General features: G+C 38.0%; 2 protein-coding genes across 3 annotated transcripts; both read right to left on the minus strand.

The window, feature by feature from the left end:
• Positions 1-2169, minus strand: LOC103702630 (Adenine nucleotide alpha hydrolases-like superfamily protein). The gene is made up of 3 exons (XM_008785135.6): positions 1590-2169; positions 556-674; positions 1-356 (listed from the first exon to the last, which is right to left on the minus strand). The coding sequence occupies exons 1-3, from the start codon at positions 1992-1994 to the stop codon at positions 209-211; spliced, it is 672 nt and encodes a 223-aa protein (XP_008783357.4). The 5' UTR covers positions 1995-2169; the 3' UTR covers positions 1-208.
• A 15261-nt stretch (positions 2170-17430) lies between these two features.
• Positions 17431-27632, minus strand: KT2/3 (potassium transport 2/3). 2 transcript variants are annotated; one of them, XM_026802837.4, is made up of 11 exons: positions 27248-27632; positions 26746-26964; positions 24390-24548; positions 24236-24293; positions 23533-23850; positions 22342-22581; positions 21947-22264; positions 21647-21832; positions 18555-18630; positions 17910-18485; positions 17431-17715 (listed from the first exon to the last, which is right to left on the minus strand). In XM_026802837.4, the coding sequence occupies exons 1-11, from the start codon at positions 27478-27480 to the stop codon at positions 17564-17566; spliced, it is 2535 nt and encodes an 844-aa protein (XP_026658638.4). In that variant the 5' UTR covers positions 27481-27632; the 3' UTR covers positions 17431-17563. The 2 variants fall into 2 exon arrangements, with proteins under 2 accessions (XP_026658638.4, XP_088571159.2); XM_088715033.2 differs by lacking the exon at positions 23533-23850 and having other exon boundaries at positions 27248-27562.
• Between the last annotated feature and the right edge of the window lie 78 nt (positions 27633-27710).

A 27710-nucleotide genomic window follows, 5' to 3' on the forward strand; every position in this document is an offset into this window, starting at 1 on the left:
TGAAAGGAAACAACATATCCACCGGACTTGAACATGCCATGTAACAATGGAAAACAATGAGTCAAACATAGGCTACAGCGAATGATAAATGTCAACAGTGGCATATGGGGATGCGATCAGGTCAGGGCTTGCTTTACAAGAGATGAGCACAATGCAGCAGAGCTTATTTTTGTTAGAGAACTGAGATTTATCACGAAGCCAGGGTCATTTAAGCCAGGAGCCAGAAGTTCTTCTGCCATCGAGTGCTGACGAGATAACCTCCCATTCCCTTGCTCTGTTTCCTCACAGCCAGCGTCAGACAGTCCGCCTTGTTGATACACTGCTCCACGAAATCCTCACTGCTGCTTCTACGCATGCTACAATCACCAGCAAAAGAGATCAAGATGAAAAGAGTTGAACTGGCGATGGATTCTTCAATTTAGTGATAAGCAACAGTTCCTCCGACAAGTGTCCATCTCAAGTTATTAGAGTTCATTTAGGGCTACTTTAACTTTATGCAGCTCCCTCTGTGTGTGTGTGTGTGTGGATTTAGTAGGGCAGTCTAATATATCTTACCAACAAAAAGGAGAAGGCTTGCCCTGGCTCAGCACCAAAACAGAAGCCTCCAGCTTCCTGACTTGGCTGAGGACAGTAGCCAGCTTGGGTCCCTGAATCACAAGGGCTTCCACCTCCACCTGAAAATGACAGTTTACAAACAAGGATGAGAAATACACACACATAAATAAATAAATAAATAAAATAAAATAATAAAATAATAAAATAAAATAAAATAAAAAATCAGCAAAATCAGAAAAAGTTTGGGCCTGCATTTTTTTCCCCTGTTCTCTCACCCCATTTCAATGGATCATAGCTCAGAAGAAGATTCTGCAGTACGCCTCGGACGTAGAAGTCTAAGAAGGTCAAATCTTACATGGTTTGAATATGAGAAACTCGGACCACTAGGAGAAGCAAAGAAGATGACCAGTCTGTTCGACCAAAATCCCTCAAATATACAGCCTTACTGGATCTTAATTTCTTTGGTTGTGGAGACAGATGAATCTATAAAGGAAAGGAAAGTAGATCAAGAGAAAAGGAAGGGAAAAAAAGAACAGACATTCTCTCTTTGGGCCGAACCAAGAAAATTACAAAGAAAGTAGATTAGCATACATTATTATATCTGAGGTTACCTTAATCCACTCTTTCTTTGTGCAATTTTCTCCCAATATCACTGCCTTTTGGAGAATAAATTTGAAAGTGTTCAAGAAAATTTTAGCCTCTCTCTCTCTCTCTCTCTCTCTCTGTGTGTGACACGCACACACAAAAGCCAAGCATGCAGAAACATTCATCCAGAAAAATAGATCGACACTTTAAAACTGATGATTGCAATTCTCTAGTCCCCTGGAGATGCGTGCAGCAAAGAAAATGGACATCTCTAAAGCACTGCAACCGATCCTTGTAAAAGGGATAGCAAGAACCTGTAGTCCCCACAGATCCACATATCTGTGACTACTCCTTTGATCAACAACAACTTTCCTTTCCGAAAAATATAGCTTATAGTCATAATTCACTAAGTTCTATACAGCCAAGAACTAAAAGGAAGAAAACCTTACCTCGGGCTTGCAGGCCTTGCAGAGGGAGCCGAGGGAGTTGGCGAGGCGGGCAGCCTCCTCACCTGCGCCGCCTCTGGGGTGGTGCTGGTGGTGGTGGTGGTGGTGCTGGGGAGGGACGATGTGGAGGAGGGTGAGGAGGTCGCCCTTGTTGGCAACATGGGTGAGCGCCCACATCATGGCGTGCTTCGCCCGCGCGCTCTCGTCTATCACCACCATCACCCTTTTCTTCGCCACCATCATCTCTCCTCCACCTCCAACTCCCATGGCTCCCATCCCTTGCCTCTCTTTATTCCCCTTCTTCCCCCACCTCTTAGAACCACCCTTGGAATAGTAATAGTCCCAGCCTTCACTCCCACCACCAGAGCTCAGCTGCCTCAGAAATGCACTGCTTCCACTCTCCATCATCACTCCTCTCTTCTCCTTCGTTCCTCTACTCTTACCAGTCTGCACCAGCCTTGAACAAGTGAGGGTGGTGAGGGACTGGTGCCCTTTTATTAGCGTTCTTTATAAATAATAATATAGATACAATGGTGGTGGGAGAAGGGAAGGGGACAAAAGTATTCAGATGGGGGAGAAGACTGGGAAGAGGAGGGGTCACGAGTGGGGATAAGACGCTGAAGACGTCGGTCATCATGTCATGAGCGTGTGTGTGTAGTCCAAAGAACGCTTATTCCTTTCAGCTCAGCGTTCAGTGGGACCAGACAGGGTTGGGAGGGAATCTTTCGATCGTTTATGCAATCAATTGCTTTGGTGTTTTAATTAGTCAATTTGCTCCATAACAAGGTAGGTTCTTTTTGGGTACTTTTTGCATGGCTGAGTGGAAAGGTTTGAAGATTTTGAGTGATGCTTGTGGGGAGAGAGTGCAGGGTCATTTATGCTGTTCGCAGGCCATTCCAAGAGGGTGTAGAAGAAAGCCTACTTTTGGATTTTTTACGTAAATCCATGAAGGGAAGATTGAACCTAGATACGCTTCTTTTAAGTGGATCGCAAGCAAGAAAGAGTGAAAAGAGGATTCTTTTACCGTGCCTTGGTACAAGTCTTCAATGAGTAGTAATTCTATTCATGTCGCCTTGAAGTCGATCCACCGCCCAACATAAAGGTATGCCATCTCATCCCTCAAACTACATTAAGATTTCCAATAGGTTTTAAAGGTTATATTCTAATTTAAGAGTTAAGACAAGCTAAATGCCTAAATCTAATCACCTTCTGATGGAAGAATAAAGCATCACATCGCTTTCGTATCAGAGCTCAGTTCTCTGCCCATTTCCTCTGTAGAATCCATGAAAGGCTGAATCCTTCCGCCATCAATCATCACATCAAACAAAAGAATCAGATCAGTCGCATAAATAGAATAAAGTGGTAAAGAAAAAAGTTATCGGTTATTGCATTTTTGTAACATTTTAATACTATTAATGATATCAAAGAAATAAATAAATTGGGAGAGAGGAGATTAGATGACGCCAGAAAGCTCGTGAATTGCGAACTCCAGTTCTTAAATGAATCCAAACCCCCCGAACCGGGTAATTCGCCGCTGGGATGCGGCCATCACAGGCCCAACTTTTGATCCCACCATTTGCAGCCGTCCGTTGGCTCTGATGAACGGCTATGACAAGGATGATGGGTTTGGCCTGTTGGTGTATCGCACCAATGGCGTCTCTTTGCCACTGTTTTTGGGCTTTTAAATTCCGAACTAACTTTTTATTCTGACACCACCTGGGGAACCGTGGCTTTCACGGAAGGCAGCAGAGAAGAGCCCACGTTCTAAAGAATTGGAGGAGAGCAGGGTGATTCGAGCTGTGATCTCGAGGAATCTCGCATCTAAAAGAGTTTTTTTTTTATTTTTTTTTTTCTTCTGAAATGGGTATCTTACAAAGCTTGAGCAACCGCTGGCCAGCGTCTCAGAAATAGAAGGAGCCTGCTATGTATGATAAGGTGCCCTATAGTCGCCACATAGAATACCATCCAATCAGCAGCATAATCGGTGTAGATATATTTGATGACATATATAGTAATAAGATAATTATTTCAGAATCCTGTTTTAGAATTACATTATGTGCTCGTAATACAAGATTGGTATAAGCCAATCCCTCCGATAGAGCTCTTAATTTAGTCGATGGAACTGTTATATCATACAATATGGATCCACCAAGTAGGGATGACAATCGGGTCGGGTTGAATGCGGATTAAATCAAAAATTTGTCAACTCGTACTCTACTTGTTTATTAGATAGATCAAAAATTCAGATCTGAACCTAATCTATTTATTAACTAGGTAGTCCGATTTGACCCACATAATAATTAAACAAATCAAGTCAAGTTAAATAGGTTAGACATGTTAAGTAGATTTTTAATAGATTAAATGAAATTAAACCGGTTAAACATGTTAAGCGGATAAGGTTAGACAGGAGAAAAATAGGTTAAGCAATTTTAAATATGTTAATAGGTCTTAAATGGGCTAAATGGATTAAACAAGTTATCTGATCCAATCCAATCCAAATATTAAACGGAACAGATATCTGAAACCAAAACCCAACCCGAATGTTATTTAAGTTAAATGGATTGATTTGTTTACAATTTTGCTTATGGAGATTGAACACTGTCGTAATGATGAGTCAGATCATATTTTGCCAACCCTACGACCACCTGCCATCATGGATGATCTGGAGTTGTGAATGATAAAGCCAGCTCCACAACACTGACTTTAGTTCTCTACATTATTATTGAAGTTGATTTCGAGAAAGCTAGAATGTGGGTGTTTTACTTTCTACGTTTTTTTTTTCTTTTTTTTTTTGTGATACGGTATGGGGATACCCACAAATATACATTCTTACAAATAAAATATCATACATGTCAGCATAAACTAGGAGGTGGACATTTACACATAAGGGAGCAGAAATCTACATTAGATCCCACTCCAGCAAGCCTGTCACTGGCCAATATCATGTTAGGCTTTTAGCTCCCCTGGTGTGTCTATGAATTGAAGTCTGCCATGGCTTCATGCTTGGTGTGTTTGCCTCAGCCCTACTTTCTTATCCGGTACACAACTTTAGACACGATGTATTAGGTATTAGGTCTCATGGGGCCAAATAGTGGGACAAGGGAGATGTGTTTTTTCTTCTCTCTTCTTGAAATCATGTGAACTGAGTTTCTCTACCTTTTGAGTTGGAAAACCACCTGTCCTTCTTTTTTAATAATAACTTTCTTCCTACCATTCATTGATATTGTCAGGTTTCATTCGGAACCAACAAGCGGAGCTATGCTAAATTACATTAATATCAAATCTCTTTAACTTTACTAATGTAATATAGACTATTCGGATGCTCATTTTTAAAAAAAATATATAAATAAAGGAGCAAGAAATGATATGTACCAAGGGAAAAGAACCAAGAGATCAACCAAAATGAGAGCATACTTACCAAGTTTGAAGGGAATGTTAAAATTATCATTTATCTCAAAAGCTTAAGCTGATAGGATAAGCTAGATTTATTTATATATTTTATATATTTTTTCTTAAATGTGGGACGGACTTTCTTTTAATAGGTGAGCTCAGCATGTAAAATTTTTAATAATGAGATTAAAGAGTGTGGAGATAGGTTCGAACTCAGAACCTTTGCTGATACCATGTTAATATCGTCATTTGTCCCAAAAAATTTAATTGATATAATGAGGTGGATTTATTTATATAATTTATATTTTTTTATAGGGAAGAGGAAACTTATCCTGCTTGTCTATTAGTCGAGTAGGGGTATAACTACTGTGCATTGCTCAGTTTACAATATACTTGTTAAATAAATATATATGGTGGAAATATCTAATGAGATGGAATCATAACCATTAGTTCAAACAATAACTATGCAACCCCTTATCTTTATGAAGTATATGATTTTATTGCACTTTCCATTGTTTAATGCAATTTAGTGGGCTCATTCATGAAATTTGTTCTATTTAAGCTGTCTTAAATGGAAAACTTGTCTTGCTATGTGGACATGGAATGACTCATAAATGTAACATGACTCATAAATGTAACATGGCTCGCATGGCTAGCGGCCAACCAGGATCCCGCATTCACTGAAACAAGTGCCTGTGATGAATTAAGACAACAAAAATTTGTCATTATTCAACATTGGCATCTTTTTTTCAAATCTCTCTCTCTCTCTCTCTCTCTCTCTCTCACACACACACACACACACACACACACACACACACACACAAATTTCTTTGGTTGATTGGCCATGCAGAGAATGGATCATTCTTAAGCATTTCCCAACACTTATCAATATATCCTTGATTATATATTCTGAATGGATATGAGTCAAATAACTTTAACTATGGAAACTTTTTTTTTTCCTTTTTACGGGCAAGTAAAATATATAATTTTGCGTAAGACCAACTTGGTGTTTAAGTTTCATGAAAAAAATTTGTGTTGGATTACAATCCCGAGCGCCATGAACCGACTATTTCCCCATGCAACCCTAATTTAGTATATTTATGCTTGCGTAGAAGATGTTCTAGCAAATATAAGGCCAACAACAGAAAAACAATTACAAGGTAATTTTAAGACTTTTTTTTGATAATTCTATACGTAAAGCTGTTGTAGATATTATTTATCTTCTCTTCTATTTTAGTTAGTATTTGACATATGTATTGCACGCTTATGATTTTTTTAACCCAGGTTAAATTCAGAGATTTCGAATCATATTGAGCTAGCAAACTTTGCAACATTATATTATGGTAGAAAAATATGCTTTGAAGCTCTAATAGGCCAATGTCATATAAAATGTGTACGCCCTGCCCTATCTCCATGCGTTTAGTGTCATGCATAGAAACTTTTATGTTTAGTTAGAAAAAAATAGATTCTAAAATCAAAATAAAAATAAGTGACTACCATTCTTGCTGTTTGGTTGAAGAAAATCTTATTTTCATTCTAATTCTAAGAAAAAATAAAAATTATCCGAATCCTTAATTCGAACTCTCGTTTAGTATTCAAATTTTATTTTAATTTCAGTCGTGAGCTAGATATATCAAAAAAAATATAATTATTTTTGATTTTGATATAAGATGCAAATGAAACACGTCCTTAGTATTTGGACACGGACATGGCTGTATACAAATGTCGTCGATCTTAGATACGTTTCATGAGGTGGTCCCATGCGGTCATGTTTTCTGACCGTTCTATCGTGGAAAGGAGTTTGGTTCAGATAGGACAACCAGCACCGGCTTGTGACTTCCCTTCAGCCTCGGGGGCTGGGGGGTGGGTAAGAAAGACAAAAGAAAACCAGGTAGGTCAGAGACTGCAACCAAATGGTCCTCTCTTTCCTTTCCCCTCCCTATTCTTTCTTTTTTGCGTGTTTGAGAGATAAGATCGTACGACATTATCTGCTCTCTTTATTGATCAATGTTTGCTCTTTCTTCTTTCATTTTGGTTGAGAAAAAGCTTAGAGGGAGGACCGACAGGGCAACGTGATAGATGGAGGTGGTCGTACCTTGTGAACTTAAATTTTACGGACTCGATCAATTGCTCGAGGAGAGTGGTTCGCTCGTCTCGCTACTATCAATTGATCCATCAAATTTGGAGGGATGGCATGGAGATTGGTATGGATATATATTTAATTTCATATCGGTTATTCGTTGGATAGATTTCGGATGCTTATATAAAATTAAGAAATCCAAATAATACCTTTCCACTAGCCATTTTTAGGTGACGTCCTGAGTTGTTACAGATGGAAGGAAGGAGGAGAGCCTCAATAGCATATAAACGAAGAAAAATGCTTTGAAGTGCCACTTATACAAAAAAAAATGGTTTTAGTTTATATGATGACCCAAAAAATTATCTTTCGGTTCGCCATTTTAGGTGAAGTCCTGAGTCGTGATAATGATATCAGAACAGATCTGACCTATGTCCCATGTGGACTAGGAGATACAATAGTACGGACTCATTGAGACTGACCATGAGCCGATCATGGTGCTTGCGATTAAATTTGAATGGATTTAAACTCTTAGCCCGACGAAGACGTAATGGCTTAAACTGGTAAAGTATGCGAGGACCTATGCGGGCATGTATTTAGTCCTACATCAGTTATCCGTCAAAAAGATCTTAGGTATTTATACAAGATTAAGAAACCTAATGAAATGCCTTCTAGCTAGCTATTTTGGATGAGGTCCTAAGTTGTGACAGTTTATCTAATGCTAGTATTGCAACTCACAATTCAACAAAGCCCCCTTCGTATTGAAACAATTTTTGAGAGTTACATCAATCCTCAACTCTTCTCATGCCAAGTAGCAGGAGTAATCTTGTTCGATCAAACAAGCACTCCTAACATTACCTATCTTTTTCTTTTCTTTTTCTGATTTAAACATATATTGTAGACAACTCTAATGTAAAGACATCCTATAGAGTCTACAAACAGGATCTCATGGAGCTGAATAGGAATGGATGAGAAAGATTCCTAGACGACACCTCCCAAATGATTAGCAACACAGGGATAGGATGCTACTTAATCTACTGCACTATTTGCCTCTTGATAGATATAGACATCGGCGGCCTCAAAAAAAAGTCTAAAACTATGGTAAACCTCCGGATGTCGGAGGTTGCATCCTGAGTTTGGATACCCAATCGACCATGGCTCTCGAGTCAGCCTCCAGCACAATGCGAGTTTCCTATAGGGTTTGCAGTGGCATAACAATACCTTCCCAGTTGGTCTACGTTGTACACCAAATGGGAGTGACACATCAACCCATATGCTTTACCAAATCTGAGATGGTTCAATTGATTTTTTTTTTTTCAAAATCTTATCTAAAAAGTCTAGCCAAAAAATATTATTAATATTTTTTGATTCTATATAAATATCCAAAATCTGTTCGGTGCAAAACTGATATATAACTAAATATACGTCCGCATGAATCCTCACATTAGTGGTGATAAATAAAATTCCCAATACCAATTTGTGATGACTTTACTACCACTGATGGGCGCTCCATTCATCATCCAACGTGGCAATCGGTGATTGGTGCAGCATACAGGCATATGCGAGTGCCGAGTGCAGGTTGGGCCAACACTGGTATGGTATCATGTCCGACCAGGGAATCGAATGGGGAATAGTGTGGTGCTGAATAGGATTTTTCCTCTAGTAGGAAGGTTCATTCTTCAAGCATTCGAGTATATCATAGTCTTAGTAAATTTGTCATAGCAGAAGTAGAAGCGCAAATTACTTGGCAATACCTCATTGACCTCCTGCAGTTGACATAATTGTTGCATTTTCTGAAATCTCATTGCTTCAATAGAATAATGCCTTCAGTTTTGGCTTCTCAGATCTTTGATTTCTGTACAGATGAAGAAGTTGGAAAAAAATGTCTGGAAGAGTTCTGGAGGTGAGATGATGCTGTAAAGAATCTTGCAATCGGCTTGGCGCTTTGATTCGAGTGCCTAATGACCCATAAAATTTTTCCTTTTGAGCATTCATGACTGGTTTGGATGTTCCCTGATGTAGCAAAAGGTGAAAATTCCCAACTCACGAAGAAGAAACTCTATAGAGTATCCCCTAACTTCAGTGCCCCGAAAGGAGACAGTCCAAAACATCATAAGAAATGTGTACTCCATATTCAAGACAAGATAAGTTGAACCATATTCAAGGTCAGCATAGAAAGTATACACCTCTTTACATGTACTCCATAGAAAGCAAAGAAATGTTTGGTCGATCCGATAAATAATGGCAAGGCACTCAGAAAACGATGGTTACGCTATCATTTGCATTTACATATCGAAAACATGCAACTTACATTGGAAGAATTCATTATGTTTTCAGATTTTCATCAGTTGGAAGTGTTGAAGAAGATGATATCTCTAGATGATCCTTCTCACAACAATTGCCGGTGCTAAAGCTTGTTTGTGATGCAGACTTTCAGCTTTAACTAATGTTGGCCACAATTTCCTGCAAGAGATTCATAAATATACCTGCAGCCTAGTTAAATAAAGCACACTGCTGCTACAAAGCACATGCACACTCTTTACTGCAGAGCAAGGTGCCCATGGATTTTAGTAGTTTTCATGATTTCAGAGGGTTAGACAGGTTTTCTTTGCAACCAATGAATGAAGTAATCAACACACTTAGGTATTCCATTTAGCACCAAACCCAGACAACAGATTGCTAAACAACATCAAACCTTGAAAAGAGACATGGATCATATCAAAGCTCATAGAGCTAAAAGAAAAAATTGAAGCATCGTAACTTTTTATTAAGAATCAAAAAAAAAAATGCAAAAATAGTACATATTACATGATGATAGGTATTTATTCATGCACTAACCTATGATTTCTTTTAGCGGTTTCTTGGAAAGGTTGAATGAAAAATATAACAACAAGAAGCATTCGTTCTCTGAATAGGATGCAGAGCATTTTTGAAGCCGAAAAGTAACCCTTGGGACTGATAAGGGTATTATTAAGAAAGCTAATTAGACCCATTGGTCAAGCATAAATAACCTTTAAATTAAGTATGACTAAATCTCAACTAAACACTAAAACGAAGAAAAAACATCACTCACCATTTCATGCTTTGTGCACCATGTACCATAACTATGAGACCTACCAATGACTGGCAGTAGACAGTGTGTATACTACTATATTGCCATAAAGCCTAAGTGAATATCACAATTTTCATGACCAAACAAGGTTAAAAAACTGAACCATGATAGCGACAAGCATATAGGCAAAAGGAAAACATAATCCTCTTTAATTCACATATGAGCCCTTTGGAAAAGTTTACCTCAACCTTTTCTTGACACTTCAGGTTACAACCTGAACCACTGCACTCACATGAAGGATTGGATTGAACATCTTCACCCTCTTTAGTGTTAATGGCTGCATCTTCACATTTAGACTCAATTCCTTTGGTTCCAGAATTGCAAGATAATTATTTAGTGGTGGAAGAGCTTCCCTGTTGATCTGTGTCTTGACGATTTTCCTGCTGGCATGTCAAGTGAGATATGGAATCTGGTGTTCAACTCAAGGCTAAAGGCTGGGTCTGCACATGTTACCTGGATGAAGGCTGCACAGAATGCCTCCTAGCAGACGGTCTCTCCAAATTTTGGTATGACACAATAACTGGTGCATACGAAGGGAAGGCAAGATATTGATTGGCTACATCAAGTGTAGGATCATTTAGCAAGGGATGAGGTTGAAGGGAAGGATACAATGGATATGACAGGATAGAAGGCACAGGAGGAGATAGGCCATGACCCTGTAAACTACTATGATGTGTATCTAGCACCACAGACATCATCTGGAAAGAGAATGGTGGAGTTCCAGTGTAGACCATTGGATCAATGGTGACCCAAGGATACATTAAATTTGTAACAACCCAAAACCTCACCCAAAAAGGCTAGCCAGAAGGTATTTTTTTGGGTTCCTTAGTCCTGACACGCCCGCACGGATTCTCACATACTCCCTCCATTTAAGCATTGACGTCTTTGTCAGATTAAGGGTCCAAATCCATTTAAATCTAATCACAAGCACCACGATCGGCCCATTGTCAGTCTCAATGAGCTTATGTTATAGTGTCCCCTAGTCCACATGGAACATGGGTAGGGTTCATTCTGATACCATTTGTAACAACCCAAGACCTCACCCAAAAAAAAACTAGCCGAAAGGTATTTTTTTGGATTCCTTAATCCTGTATAAGTACCCAAAATCTTTCCGGCGAATAACCGATGTGGAACTAAATACATACCCATACGAGTCCTCACAAACCTCATCCTTTGGTGATATTGGATATTTAAGTTTTCAATATCAGCCTTTAGAACTGCTTTCTCTTCTTTTAGTTCCTCTTTTTCTTGCATAAGCTGTTAGCGGGACATAGATCATCACATGTCAAAATTGCAACACATGTAAATTTTTGTTTCTTTATTCTTTTTTTAAAAGACAGAGATGGCAATGATAAGAAGGCATACATCATTAGACTCTTCAGTCTAAAGAGATTTCTGTTCAGTATTCAGTCTCTCTACCTCAGCAGTTAGTTCCTTCAACATTTCCACCACATCAGAAAGGATTAGGTTGACAGGGATCTGATATAAATGTAGTAAACAATCAACAGAAGAAAACTAAAAGGCAGGGCACTTCAAAGGAGATAGGGCCACATAAGACATGGTGTTCACAGTTATTTCATCCAGGAAATCCTTCAGAAAAAAAACTAAAATATATTGGTAAATCTTTAAAAATCTCCCCGTGCATATACATCAGTGAAATATGAAGTAGCATCCACATTCAATTTTTTTTGGGTTATCTTAGTAAGTATATGAGGACCCGTGCGAGTGTATATTTAGTCCCACATTGGTTATTCACCCGGAAGATTATGGGTACTTGTATAGGATCACGGAACCTAAATAATACCTTCTAGTTAGCCTTTTTGGGTGACGTCCTGGATTGTTCCAAAGTATTTATAAACAAAGACATTATGCCATAAAGATGACTAAATGGAAACATTTACAAAACAATATTAGAAAACTAGGCAAAAGACATCTAAATTTACCTAACATGATCCCCAGCTCAAGGAACTGCTCATTTAATCGGTCTCTCTTCAGTTTTTCTCAGCCAGCCTTTTTAAGTCTCTTAGTATTCATGGGGTCACTTGCTTCCACTGTTTTATTTTGCCTGAATACCAAAATAAAGCATTTAACAAAGAGGAAAATGAATTAAGAGAACATGGTAGTAAATTATTATTTCCAAATGACCTCAATGGGAATCTCATTTTCTAGGACACCGTGAGTCATATTAAACTACAGCCAAGAATATACAACCAGTATCACAACTAGTGCTATTATGCAAACAACACTAAACTTTTAATTACTAATATCTTGACATCTAGATGTCCTGCAGATACGCTCCATGTGTCATCAGGAAATAACGAAAATCACTGAAGAAGACTGATGAAGGCACAGGTATCTTGTGAAAAAGAAAATACATCTAGTTCATTCTCTAATTTATCCATTTTATCTATGATTTATGTGGACCAATTAAAAGCCTTCAAACTCACAGAACATGTCCGCTAAAGTCTATGCCTCATTAGATCAGCAAAAGTAAAACAAGCAAATGCCATTCCTCTCCCTCTTGATTTTGGGAATAATTGCCAATAATTATTCAGCATTCAGCCACCTGCTAATAAAAGGACCAGTGAAATTCACACTCTGAGAGTTAATCTTGAAAGGTCATAGGGACTTGAAGGAAAAGGTGATCAAAAATCATTTATAGGAAGTAAAGGAGTAAGTTGATCTGATAATCATATTTTAGACTCGACCTTCTTAAATATTTGATGACTTGCCCATATTATAATTTGTCAGGCATGAGGTACAAAAAGTGATATATAACATGACGTTCCTTAATAATGTGAACAATAGGCAACAATGTTAATTGACACCTGACATGGTCGTTAAGTGTCCAACTGCCCAGGAGAATCCAACAAGGGAATCTTCTGAAAAATCAGACACAGAGATATGTCTGTATGCTATGTATCTGTATAGATGTATTAACATATGCATGTAATGAATAATGAGCTAGGCCTATGCTCGTTAAGTTCATAAAATTTGATAAAATGGTTACTGAGTCTTATGTTACATTTAGAAACATAATGTGATGGCATCATTATTTGATGATATTAAGTGTCAAGGAGTGTCATGAAATGCCCCAAGTGTTAAGTGTTTGAAATGTCCAAAAAGTCAAATTTTGGAGTGTTCCAGCTAACTCTATTAGAAAACTTGAAGCAGAAAATTGAATAGTGGTTGATAATGCCGAACCACCCTTCATTGGATTCTGGGATTTAAAAGTTCTGAAGCATCATCTTGCATAGGGTTCGGTGCTGGGATTTAAAAGATCTGATGCAACAACTTGCATAGGGTTGGTTGCTGGGATTTAAAAGGTCTGATGCATCATCTTGCATAGGATTTCCGCAAATCTATGCCTTAAGTGGAGTTTGTGTGTTGATCATCTAACATGATTGCATGTGAACAGTTTGCTCCATTTTTAAATTTTTCTTGAATACTTCAAGGTATTCTTTTTATGTGTATGCATTTGTATGCATACCTGCATGGTATGCATGCCTGTGTTTTTGTGTGCATTGTGTTGGCCTCCAAATTACAGGATTCTTTTTCAGCAAGATGTTTTTCTTATGGTTCTTTTCATGTCTTTTCATTTTTCCTATTTACATGTGTCCTTTTTATTATTTACTTAGATCTCTAACAGGACAAGAAATCCGAATGTCCTTTATACTCTCTTCTTGGTACTTTTGTTATCAAAGTATAACCCATTCTTTACTATCTATCAAAGCATACCAGAACTCCATTACCCCATGTATCTACTTAAACATGTAACAGCCAATCATTATCAATGAACTTAATTTTCTAGCTAAAACTAGTGTATCTTTTACTTTTTCGCTCCCTTTCTTGTGTCCTTACAACCTCAGCTTCAAAAAGACCTGGTAGTCCTTCAGTTCTTCTCTTCTATAGAACACTTTAGGAATTATGGAGGAAGACTTAGATGTATGTATTGTTAGAAAAAAAGAAGCATAGAATACATGGTGTGTGTTTTAGTGAAAAGAGAAACGAAGACTAGTCCGTTATCGAAATTGATGACCAAGAGATGGCATAAAGAGGCTTCAATCAAGGTTCTAACTATGGGTACCAAGCACCATGTACGTTTTTCATTAGAACAGTATAATACCAATGCAGATTGTATGTCCTAATAGCTACTATCAATACGACACTGCCGATATGCACTGGTACAGATCGTTACCTAGTGGTACAACTGCGTTTCAGCATCATAGCACGGTAGCACCATACTGGTTTTGGTTTCGTGTCGGAACAGTATGGTACTGTTTGTACCATCCCACTCTAATGGTTTTGAAACAATGATTTCCTTTATTCTAGATTAGTTTTAGAAAATAATACAGAAATAAATTAGAATTGGGTGGATGAATACTAGGTGCTTTTGAAATTTTAGTTGACTATGGGATGCCTTCACTTCAGAAGAGAATATCAAAAAACAGCAATAAGAGTCACAGTCACAGTATCATACACTTTGCTCGGCAACAATATTAATGGTCTCTACAAACAAAAAAAATGTGGCAAAGATAAGAATGTTTAGATAGACGCATGAAGAGACTAGAAAGACATCAAGAATCTGTAGAGAAGCCCTAGAAGCTGTAGGCATGTGTAATGAAATCCCAGCTGATGATATGCATATGTGCTTAGAGTCTTCATAAGGGCTAGGCTTTGAATGTAGGGGCTGTTCTTATTTTACCCGAGGGATTCGAATTACCCCCCCCCCCCCCCCCAATCGTATTTCTCCCGAGGTGAGAGAAAAGATGGAAAATCTGTCTTTTCAGAGTTATCGTCCCAATAAAAAAAATATTCTTGTGATAGGTCCTGTTCCCTCAATTCCCTTCCCTTCAAAGTAGGCGATAGGCGATAGATGGCATTGGCTTAAATGTGATATCAGTTAGAAGGCACTTGCTTAGCAGCTTTAGAAAATGAGAGGCAAAAATTGATCAATCTTTCTCGCCAGGTTAGGACAAAGCCAGATTCATGCTTGTGGAAATGCTTACAAAATGGGGCAAAACAAGATGATACCAATTTTGACGCTCCACTTTATTTCAGATATTCAAAATGTCAGGCCATTTGAGTTTTTTTTTCTGCTTTAGCAAAATATGAACCATGCCATACTTGAATGGATCAACCCTTTTTCCATCTGCCAATTGGCCAAGTAGGTTAAGTCACTGGATGTGGGAAACCAATGAGCTGGTTTTTTTTTTATCTCACCTTCAACCAATTTCTTCTACGCTTCCTCCCATCCTAGTTATTTCAGAAAAAAAAGGAAGACAAGGTTACCATTTTAGTTTTTTTTTTATATATACATCTTGATTGGTAATAAAAAATCATCTATGAAATAAAGATTACAGAGTAACTTAGAGATCAATGAAAAACAACATGCCATAATATATATGGTTCTTTAAATTTGCCTCCAAATTTCAGCAATTTGACATTTCTATATTCACAATTTTGCATCAACATTGTGCACTAGCATTCTATAAAGCAAACACTAGAGCTGATTCTCTAAAAAGTAGGGTAGGGTTTTGCCATTCATTAATAATTCTAACCATGCATTTGGGTTACATTTTAGATGGGTAAAGATTGAAAACTTGTACTACTTACCCAGTATATTTGCATTATTCTTGGCTTAAGTGCATATCAGAGGTTGGAAAGAAGGAAACAAAAGCTTTCAAACAGAGATAGGAAGAATGTCATGGAAATATTCAGAAGCAAAACCCAGAAGATATAATAACAGCTGATCAAACTACAAATCTCCCCATGCTAACTAAGGAACATTTGACATTTCCTACTGAATCCCATACAAGTCCTCAATCACCTGCACTAAAAAATTTTGCATGACTTCTTGCAATAAATGTGGCATAAAAACTGTCAACCCCTCCCCCAACCGCAATAAAAAAAAAGTAAATTCAGCAATGTTATCAACATCTATATGCACAGAGCAATCAAAAAAAAAAAACTCACTGATAAAAAAGAAGAAACAAATCTAAAATAATTAGAATATAAGAGAAGACCAAACATTAAAAAAAAAAAAAAACTGACTCAATTTGTGGAAACCTATCACAGAATTGGCCAGATAACGGAGAGAGCTCCATGGGTCTTCTTCATCACCTTTCTCCCTTGTTAAGCGTGACCCGTCACTCAGCCAAAGGCCTTTTCTTTTATCGACCTTGGACTTGATGATCCTCTGGGACACGATAAGAGCGAAAAGTTCTCGAACTCATACCCCCCTATCATATAGGTTCACAATTAGCATCAAGGGGATTTCCTTATGCTCCGCCGGACTACCAAAAGGTTGCTCATGCACTTAATCGCAAGCTTAGACGTAAATGGAGGATTATTCCGCATCATAATTCTCGTGCTTCCAGCGGTCCGTCTTCCTTGAACTCGGTGGGTGCTGCCTTCGAACGGTATCCATCGATTTAGAGGTAATGTATGCTTGTTTTAACTTCTTAGGCGATTACATGACCGATTAGCAGCTAAAAGTTTTCATTCTTCTGAGATAATTTGGGCGTTTGATTCGAGATAGAGTTGGTAAAATACAATGTCTAAAGCAACCGAGCCTGTGATTCATCTGTTTCATTCTATTAGGATATGGGTAGTTCTACTGGTGGGTTTCCCCTTCTTTCATCAAATAAAAACAAAAGGGGGAAGATGTCCATTTCCTATGGAAGCTGATGCCTTGGTTATTCGTGATTTATGAGATTTTGGATGCATTTCAAGGATAAGGGGTGATCAACGTGGACATTGTGGAGAAAAAAAAAAAAACTAAGATGTCGTCTACTAGAGTGTGAAGATTTGCTTCAAGGGAACTTTCAAACGATCTTCTTTGACTGAGATATAATTTTAGATTGTGTCGGCATCATGAGTCGCGAGTTAGTTTATCTGTGTCTCAATTCTCATAACCTTCCACGAGTTTCACGTTGCTTGATTAGTGGGGAGGGCGAGTCTTATTTTGATTTATTAGTAACGTGGAATTAATTGGGAGATGATACCTAAAATAATAAATATGATGCTAAAGAATGAAGAGAATAAGTGATTGAAGAGTCCTCTTTGACCTTCCAAACAGAGTTTCAGTTTTGCAGTTAAAAAATGTGATTAGTTTTTAAGACCTTTATATTGACCCTGCTATGATTTTCTAATAGAAAATGTGGTGAAATTCAATCAAACATGTGGAGAATGAAGTATGAAATGTTTGTACATCATATCATGTGAGTTTTTTTTTTAATTTTTGGTTAGACATATCAGAAGGATTATAGGAGAAGATATCATGTTATCATTTCATAAATCTCCTTTAAGTTATTGTAATATATAACAACTATAGGGCCCTTGAGAAATTTGAGCAAATGATTGTACGTGAGAGAGAGAGAGAGAGAGAGAGAGAGATCAGTTACAATTTGTTGGCATAACTCTAAGAAGTTCTTCATTCTCAACTATGAACAGTTTATCATTATCCCTAATCACTTCAATGGAATCAATTTCTGCTCCTTCTTCATTTGTTATGACTGTGCTATTTGCAACAACTCCAAACTTCTTCCCTGCCAACAATAGGAAACCCCATTTTCAGTTTTGTACAAACTAGACATTATTGAAGACAATAAGTGTGATCCAACAAGATAAGATTTGAATTATGGACTATGCAGTTTTTGCCCAATAGAAGTAATAGTGATAATGCAAAATGATTGGTGGTTTTTGTGATTCCCATAGCATGAAATAAGAAATATATATATACCAGCAATTTCTCTGAGATCTTCTATTGTACTTGGCAAATTTATCAGCTTCCCAGCTTCCGGGCAGGAGTTTCTGAGCAATGGATGGCCTTTGTATATGCTAACCCTTGGATAAAGTCCATCTCTTGTGCCCCACTTCATCATATGACTTTCTTCCTCTGACACCTTTGTTTGCTTAAGCTCTTCGTGGGATTCTAATATTGCTATTGGATAACCAACTTCTCTCTTTTGCACCAACTCTTGTAAATCTGCCTGGGTCATTTTTCTTGTTTCCAAATTGCTTAGATTGATGTTTTCTACATTGGCTCCATTCATGACCAAGAACTTAACCATGTCTGTGTGGTTTTCAGCAAATGCTGCTTGCAGGGCAGTTAATCCTTCATTATTCTCTGAATTTATGTCTAAACCATGTTTTAACAACTCCTTCATTGTAGAAAGATCATTTCTTTTTGCTGCAAGGCAGAGAAGATTGCCACCAATGTGGGGATTGGAGTTGCACGCATAATGGTACAAGATGTTGAAAATTTTGTGATGCTTTGCGGTGATGGCAAGCCATAAGGGAGTATTTCCTTCCATATCTGCTAGCATTATATCAGAAATGGAAAGGGAGAAAAATCAAAGATAAAATCATTTTTACAGTTGCTTGCCTTGTATGTTTATGTTGCTGGCATGCTTGAGTAAAACCAATACACAATCTTCATATCCCTTTGATGCTGCTATGTGCTATAATATATAAGACTACAAATCAGCAGGAAGAATTTACAACAATTTCAATATCATTAGAAATATGCTTCAAAAAGTTGCAACTGAGAAGTTTTGCTGTAATCTAGGAGTAATTGTTACATTAGCTTTGAGGATAGAAGTTTCAAGCTTCTTAAGGCTGCTCAAGTAAATTTATCAATCATAGAAGAAGTGGATGGACATATGGTAGTCTTTATCATTGCTATCCCCATAGCCATTGCATATTTTCCCTCCATACTTTACTAGTGATAGTGTTTAATGAAAGATAATTGCATCTAAATTCTGAGCTGCAGTTAAAAAAATTTCCATACATTTAACTCCTTATCCTTACCTTATATATCATACCTTCTATCAAAAGATTATTGGATTATTGGCTAAGTCAACATTAATATAATTTTGCTTTTCCACTCCATGGTTCCAACATCTCCAGCAACAAGATTAATGATCTCCATTGTCACCTCCTAGCTTTGCCTCATGTTAAGATCTCTTTTCCCTCATCTAACATAAAGTCACTGGATTGCGCTCCAAGTTCATCCTCTCTATTCTAATTCCCCCATCTTTTGATGCCTTCCAAGTTCCAACTAAATACTCTGAAGTCTGAACCCTTATGACAGTGCTTTGAAAAATGGTGCAGTGTGCAGGTGGTCCAGGGACCTCATATAGCATATGTGGTATGTAGTTGCATAAGCAGTTAGCATTCTACTTACAAAAATATAAAATATAATAGAAGAAATAAAAACAACAAGAATGATGGTAACATCTTGCAGAATATGAATAATAATAACGACTAATAGTTAGTGTTTTATACTTAGTATTCAACGCCTAATAGCAATAACTGTAACATAGTTAACGTATTAACATAATTCACATATGTGGCCTAACTTGGTAAGTGGGCCACACATGCGGTCGAACAATGCTAAGTGGACCATCTTTTCGATCCATATGTAGTATATTGCATAAAATAACCACATACAGGCAATGCAGTGTAATCAGGGGACTGCATCTGCATATGCGGCTGCATCCTCTGCATTTTAAAACACTATCTTATGAGGTCGAGGATATACTGGAGCAAATCATATCACATCATGAAATCATCCATATCCTTCATTGTTTAATTAGTTCTAAGTCCAAAATAGTGGTCCCATTCCTTGTTCTCCAACCAGAAGTCTTTTGTTTTGGGTCTAAAAATCACCTATACTTAGCTAGTTTGATACCCAGTTCACACCACTTGACTCTATCTTCTTGTTGTTGTACTTCCAAGATTGCAGTGGTCATAGTCTCCCCTTTAAGGTCACATGTGGGTGACTATGGCTAGCTTGGTGTGTACAATTTCCATGAGAACCTTACTTCATACTTGTGGCCCGTAATCAAGTCTCCATTTACTTGATAGGACTAAAGCAAGCTTGGAAAACATCTAGTTTTTATGAGAACCTTGTAGCCATACTTGTAACTTTGGTTAAGTCTTTGTGGACTCAATAGATCCCTAGACACATGCATTTTTTCATGCGATGCATTGTCCTTTTGCCAATTATTATCCCATACTAGGAGTAAAATCGTGGTAATCAATACTCATAGTAATATCCTTGCAGAATTTAATTTTATCCAAGGTTTATCATACCGGTACCGGTAGGTATACTGGTCGTTCACTAGACCGGTACAATTTCGGTTCGTACCGGTTTAAACCGGTACCGAGCCGGAACACTCCTTTCCACCGGAGCCGGGGAAGAAAAAGAGAATGGGAGAGTGAGCGGGGGAGGGAGGGAGGGAGGAGAGGAGAGGCTGCCCACGGAGGGCCGTGGAGGCGCGGCGGAGGCCGCGGCCTCAGCCTCCGCCGTGCCCCTGCAACGATGGTTGATGGTTTTTTAAAAGGATCTTCATTAACAGTAGGAAAGACATTGATATTATGGTGCTCACCTAGGTGGGGAGCATTGAATGCAGAGCGTTAAGGTAACTTACATCACCTATTCAAACAAATAGATATTGGTCGGTCACACTTCAAACTACACTTGAAAAAGGAGGGAAGGGGGTTATGACTGCCGCGGCCTCCGCCGCGCCCTTGCAACGATGGCTGATGGTTCTTTAAAAGGATCTTCATTAACAGTAGGAAAGACATTGATATTATGGTGCTTACCTAGGTGGGGAGCATTGAATGCAGAGCGTTAAGGTAACTTACATCACCTATTCAAACAAACAGATATTGGTTGGTCACACTTCAAACTACACTTGAAAAAAGAGGGAAGGGGGTTATGACTTGAAGAACACTGCTACACCTTTTGTAGGCCATTGCATCAACCTACTGAACTTGATTCTTCCATACCACCTATGCAATTGTGACATCTGGAAAGTACCACACTCGTGAAAGTATATGAGTTTGTTTGCCTTCCAAACCACTTAGATCTCCAACTAGGATTGCAGGATCTTGTAGTTTCTTGTAGAACTTGAGGTTAGAAGACAAATCAAAGAAGGATAGTTCTAAAGTGATGATTTTTTACTGATATAAAAAATACAGTGTATATGTAAATTCACTTGAGAAGGCACAATGCAGTCATTTGCCATAGAATACCCATGGCAAATATTAAACAAACTCAAGGTAATAAATATCAAGAACATTGTGTTTTTGTGATATGCAGTATTGGTGACAGATGCTGGAGGACCCATGTGCATAAGTACGTACTTATGTACAGGTGTGGCGAACTTTGAGCTAGCTCAGGTGTCATTTGTTAAAATGATCAGGTATTTGGAATTGCACATTTAAAATCATTGAGTCTATTTGCGGTATATGATTCTAGTGGCAGTCACTAATTAATTCAAGTCATTATATCTTAAGTCATATGTTGGAAGTGATATGTAGTAATTGGTTGTATCTGAAAATTCCCTTTTTTGTTTTGGAAGCAAAATACCTATCTATAAGGAAATGTTTTGGTTATATTTTGCTATGTGAAATGCAATTAATAGCAGGGAAAAAACATCAAGGAAAAGAGTTGGTCAAGTACAGTACCAGGGGTGTTCTTCCTTTGGAGTCACCAGTATCAGGATCCATTCCTGCTTTAAGAAGTTCTTCAAGGAAGGAACTATTACCAGTAGCAGCTACAGTTAGGAGATTGCAAGGTATATTGGCTTCATCATATTCATCACTCTCTCCGAGCAAATCCTCAATGCGAATGTTCTTACATTCAATTTGATGCTGCAAAAAGTGTGAAATTATTATTGCATTTCTCCATGAGGCTTAACACTGTTTTCCAAGTACAGGAGCAAATAACTGTCTCACACACAAAGCTGAAATCACCATATACGTTACCTTTAAAAAGTTCCTAATGATAACTACACTATCTTCTTGTTTGGTTTGCATAGCTTCTCTGAGGGTGCTCTGCTTTAACCTTAGAAGCTGGGACAATGTTCTTGTCCGGAAAGTAAAATCTTGAGGTCTATCACAGAGAGCACTGACTTCTCCAAATATGTCTCCTGTCCTTAGGGCTCCTAGCACTTGTTCTCTCTCATTGTCAGAGTATATGATTTCCACTTGGCCTGACACCACAACATAGACATCATCTGGTGCCTCATTTTGCATGATAACATCTTCTTTAGGTGGTATATACTCAGCCTTCATTTTTGTTACCTGATCCAAACATCATTGAGATAAATAGACAATAATCTATTTTTTGTATTTAATTTGAATCAGAGAAAGATTCTAACCAGGAGCAAGAGCATTTCCCTTGAGACGCCTTTGAAGAGATAGACATCCTTAATAACTGGTAGGAAGAGGTGCTCACAGATGCTTTTGCATATAGAATTGGGCAGTTGGTCCATCAGTTGTTGTTGGTTCAAGCTCTCAGCTCTAAATCTAAGACACATATAGGCGAGTATCTGCTGCTTCAATCGTGGAGGTAGATGGTTCCGGCATACAAAGTTAGATGCAGCCTGTATACTATTCCTCTGCCATATAAACAAATGATATCAAATTAAGAAAATTTAACCATTTCCCAATTATTTTAGTACATTCCTCAAATTAAGGTGACAAGTAGGTCAGGTTAGATTATGAATCGGTACATAGCATATCCAATCCATATTTTGATCAGGTCAAAATAATGAATCCTAGACTAAACCATTTCTGCATCAAAAAAACAGAGAGAGAGAGAGAGAGAGAGAGAGAGAGAGAGAGAGAGAGAGAGAGAGGGACTAAACTGTTTCAAGCAGTTCAGACTTGAGATTTACTTCATTGATCGCTTAGGTTTTTTGGGGTCAAATCGGGCAAGAACAGTCCAAACACAGACCATAAAAAAAATATAAATTGGTTTGACTATATCATAGATATATTATACAAAAACATGACAATTAAACCATGTGTAGATGTTTCGCATATCCATAAGATTTGATTGAGAGCTACCTACCCATAAATTATGATCAACAAGACAAATTGATGATAAACAACATAAAATTATTACTGAAGCAAATTAACTTCTATAATTTAAGAAATGTTGTGACATATGTAGGGCACTTTTCAAGTTGATTCAGGTTATGTCTGGTTAGAGTCAGGATGCTTGATAACATAAATCCAATCCATATTCTAAGCAAGTCATGTTTTCAAATCCAAGCCTAATCCAAATAACTTATATTTGGATTGGATTAGACTATTTTCAGATAGGTTTTGAATTGGAAATGGGTTATACTAACCCACTTGCAGCCCTACCTCAGATGTATGTTGTTAGTCATAATAAAATATGCCAAGAATCTGGAATAATCCATTTAGAATTTTGTCCCATTTCTATTGTTTCTACATGTAGTTATGCTACAACTATATTTTGAGAATTATCTTTCCTTTGAGTTCACAACCAAGGATTTTCAGGCCCACTGGGCTAGTTAGGTCAAGCTGAAGCATATTCTTACAAATTCCATCGTGCGACGTGTTCCTTCGACAACCAAATTTGTCATGTTTCCGATCAAATATGCAGTGAGGCCTAGGTTAAATAGCATGTAGAATATGTTGAAGATCATCTCCCTTGTGTTCACAGCATGGAGATCACCATAACCAACAGTGGTCATTGTGGTAATGGACCAATAGAGGGACGAGATATAACGGATCAACAGACTAGCTTCACGGAAATTTGGATTGACTGCTCCAATCCATGTCTTCCCCTGATGTGGATATCTGTCAGCTAGCAAATAGTAAAGGCACCCAGCACAGTGGACTAGAAAAAGCGTGACCTGCAAGCAGCAACAGCATTTCATCATCGGTTCATGATCTATTTAGCACTTAGGTTTTATCTAGTTTATGTTTGCACATGAACCAATTCTTTTGACTGTTTAATGAACTGACTACTTATGAAAGAGCAATACTATATTTGGTACACATTATTTCATCAGCTGGCTAGTTAGTTATCCAAATTCCTGAACACATTTCAGTACAAAAAGAAGCCTCTGGTTTTAGTTTCTTGTCAAGCACTTAAGCAGGGTACACTGATTAGATGAGCTTGAGTCAACGGTTGTGCACAATAATGCTACATCTCATCTCATTCCAGTATCCTTTTTACATTTAGTTTGTTTAGTATGCTTCTTTCCAAGATGTAGAAGAATTAAGAGCTCTACTTACTGATAATAATCTAGCGCATCTTATCCAGAAATAACTGAACCTGATATCCTTTTCTAGCCTGCAAAGATATCCCAAAAAGAAATAACAGAACTTCATGTAGGACATGGTTAATAACATTTTTACTAGACATTTATTGTTTCACTTGTGCTTGTACCTGGTGAAGAACTGCTTGACCTTCCTCAGACGCCAAAGTCTCAACATGCCCAATAGGCTGTAAGAGACCCCTTCCTTGATCTCCCCAGTGATCAAGTAACCCAAACCTTCAAATGGGATTGTTGAGGCCACATCCATGATGAACCATGTTGAGAGATACCTGAGAAATGCCATATGACAAAACAACTATGTCTGTGAAAGAGCTGGAATTTGGAAAATTGTGCAAAGCATGTCAATGATATTGCTTTTAATTCTAGAACAAAAGTCCAAACTATCCATATGATTTACCACCTTGGATGGGTTTTAGACTTACTTTATATGAGGTCACTTTTGCACGTATTTTACATTATGGAGATTAGGGAATGGAATAACAAACTTAAGCATACATGTTATCATGTAAGTGGGTTTGCCAGGGATATTTAGTGGGACCCTAAAAGGAAAAATTCTGCTAATAATTGTTAAGGGATTTGCTTATAGCATGGCAGAGGATCTTCTAAGTTAGGTTTCAAGATCTCTTTAAATATATATTGCAATTGCATTGTGATTTTAAATAACTGCTCACTATCTTTTGTATACAGGAGAATCCGTGGTTGAGCTGGTGAAATATAATCTGTCCAAGAATCCATGTGATTTGAAAGTGCTTTTCAGGATCTATATCCATGTAATTTGACCACCTAAATTAGCTGTGCTGCAGGCAGAAGGGCTGAGAGAATCTGCTGCTTCATAAGGACCCAACTGAGGTAACCAGTTATTTGAACACTGGCCTGCTTTTGCATGGTGTATCTTAATATAGTTCGTATCTACAATGCAATGCATTAGGACCTTTAATAGTTGATGCAAACTACTTCTATCAGCAATATGTCACTGTAAAACAAAATAAAAAACGCGACAACAGAAAATTTGACAAGCTCGAAGAAAGTTACAGCATTAGCATGTTGGATCTTGATCTGGGATGAAGGCCCACATGCTGCCCACATACCAGATGCCAAAAAAAAAAATCATTGGTGGGGGAGTAGACATTTAACTCTGTGATCGTAGCCTAGTTTTGCTCAATAATTATTTCAATACTGTTTTTGAGCCATTTTAGCTGATATAGTTTTTCTTGACCAAAATGTTAATATCTCACCCTTCACAACTCTCATCCTTTCATCATTCAAACTTTGAGCAATGCTGTGATGACAAATACTATGATTGACAACCCCTCACAACTCTCAGGCAGGGGACCTCCAGGCATGTGATCCTTCCTTTCCAAAACGCGAACATAGTCAGGATTATGGCTCATATCTTTTGTCATCATCTTAGTACTAAAAAAATTTCATGCTTTCTTGATATGTTAAAAACACCTTGTAACTGTAGCTTTTTTTTCTCCTTTTCATGTGCACTTTTGTTGGAGGGGGGTGCAGCTTTTGTTGCACCGTCTTTTGAAACCAGGAAAATAGCCGTCCCTCACTTTTCCAAAGAATTGAATAAAGAAGAAGTTATCACACATCTCACAAGAGTGAGTTGCCACAAAGACTCTCCTAAAGGGATTAAATTGGGATAAATATCATCCTACATGGCAGGATAGTGCTGTATACCATACTTGTTTGCGATCATCTGTATAAGCACTCAATTAAGTGCCTGGTCTTGTATTGACTGCAAGTCAGCAAAAAAAGAAATGGTGAGACGCCATTGCTGACCGCCATGCCAACCACATATACTAGGACTCATGCAGCACTTGACAAATCAAAGTTTGGTGGGACCTATCACAAAGTCGGCAGGCCCCAATGTCCAAGGTGCTCAATGGAGCGACGTTAGATGATTGCAGAATATTCAGTACAGGTTTCTCTAGCATATTCCCACTCATAAAATACAAGAAGACATGTCACAGAAGTAGTGCTGGCTCAACTTTGTTGTCATCTTATATAAGTGGGGTTAAAAGTTTTGCCCCCCTTTTTCTTATTTTCTAAACCATCAGAGTTGTGTCAAAACATTTAGCAGTTCATTCTCCCATCTGTAGATATGTTAAGCATTACCGAACAAAGAAAACAATGAGATGTCGAGTGATTTGTGTTCAAGACTTTTTTAACTTCTCTTATTTGTGTTGTAGTGAAACTCCTTGGGACTCAAATTGAAATCTAATAGTTCAGGATGCAGATAATATCATATATAACATGTCCTCTAGCCTTGCAAATCCAGATAAAGTATGAGCTAAACAATTATTCTTAACCTTTATTATATTATTTAGTCTTAGCTCCTATATTGGATCCAATGGACAAGGGGACTGGATTTTGCTGGATCCATTTTGTACCCTGATTAGAAGGATCTTATAGGCTCTTGAACAATGATCATGTTAGACTATGGCTGGAGAAACAAACCTGATAGCAATCCTTTTGGGATCCTGGACAAGGAGTTGTGTTTTTGAGTCTATGTAAGCCAAGAAAAATGTCAGAACAATGTCGATGGCAAAAAATATGTCAGTGATGCTGTCTGTGATGCAGAGAACTCCCTTTGGAGAAGAGTTCATGAATGCAACCTCAAAGGGATAGACCCATGCAGAGTAAGCGACGAGGATCACCATAAATGCTTCCCAACACCTGAAAAAACAAAAAATATTGCACAGAATATGTGTTACAGATTCTCTGTATTTTTGACAATTTTTTTTCTGTTTTTTTTTATCTCACAATAACACACTTAAAAGCTGCTGAGACCAGAACCTGGCAGGTTCTGGTAGTTTTGAAGTAGTAAACTTTTTTTATTTGGGTCGAAAACCACCTAGACATCTAACTCTAAAATATGTCTTTCCTTCAAAAACTATATGACTACTTGCTTGCGTGTGCAGTTGACTATTTAAAGCATGAAGAATGAAGTTGCTTGCACCTGTATCTTGAATCCATTGGGGAGATGATCCTCCCTCTGGACTCCACCTGAGTCTGATTGTATCCCAATGCACCCAATGGAGGGAGCACAAGCTTTGAGAGGGTACGAAGATTGAACGACGCCTCATGCTTTAATCTTTCATTTCCCTGCTTCCTCAAACTGTTTGCTTCATTTGCACTCTCGAAGCTTGGACCATGCATCGGCTTCATCTTGCTGACGGACCAGTTCATCATCTGGCCTTCAGATTTTCAGGAGCAGCAGAAATGATAAGGAGTGGAGGAGAATGCCTCAAATAATAGAGGTGGAGAACTACAGGTGGGCCTTGGAGGGACCCAGGATTACAGCGGAATCAATGAATCATATATCTGCAATTAGTAAACATTGATTCTTATTGTAAATGTGGCCTAATGCGGTGGTTTAGGTGGGTAGGTTTGTGTGGCAAAATTTCTGGCCTTATCATTTC

The sequence above is a fragment of the Phoenix dactylifera genome, chromosome 2 (assembly GCF_051530095.1).
Source record: "Phoenix dactylifera cultivar Ajwa chromosome 2, Ajwa_hap1_PhDact_Kaust_v1.1, whole genome shotgun sequence".
NCBI classification, from domain to species: Eukaryota; Viridiplantae; Streptophyta; class Magnoliopsida; order Arecales; family Arecaceae; genus Phoenix; species Phoenix dactylifera.

Coding starts and splice junctions, on each gene's coding strand:
- LOC103702630 (XM_008785135.6), bottom strand. CDS start 1,994: ATGATGGAGAGTGGAAGCAGTGCATTTCTGAGGCAGCTGAGCTCTGGT. Junction 675..1,589: donor GCAAGGCCTGCAAGCCCGAG/GTAAGGTTTTCT, acceptor TGTCATTTTCAG/GTGGAGGTGGAAGCCCTTGT. Junction 357..555: donor AAGCCTTCTCCTTTTTGTTG/GTAAGATATATT, acceptor TGGTGATTGTAG/CATGCGTAGAAGCAGCAGTG.
- KT2/3 (XM_026802837.4), bottom strand. CDS start 27,480: ATGATGAACTGGTCCGTCAGCAAGATGAAGCCGATGCATGGTCCAAGC. Junction 26,965..27,247: donor CCAATGGATTCAAGATACAG/GTGCAAGCAACT, acceptor TTGTTTTTTCAG/GTGTTGGGAAGCATTTATGG. Junction 18,631..21,646: donor CCAAAGGAAGAACACCCCTG/GTACTGTACTTG, acceptor TATATATTATAG/CACATAGCAGCATCAAAGGG.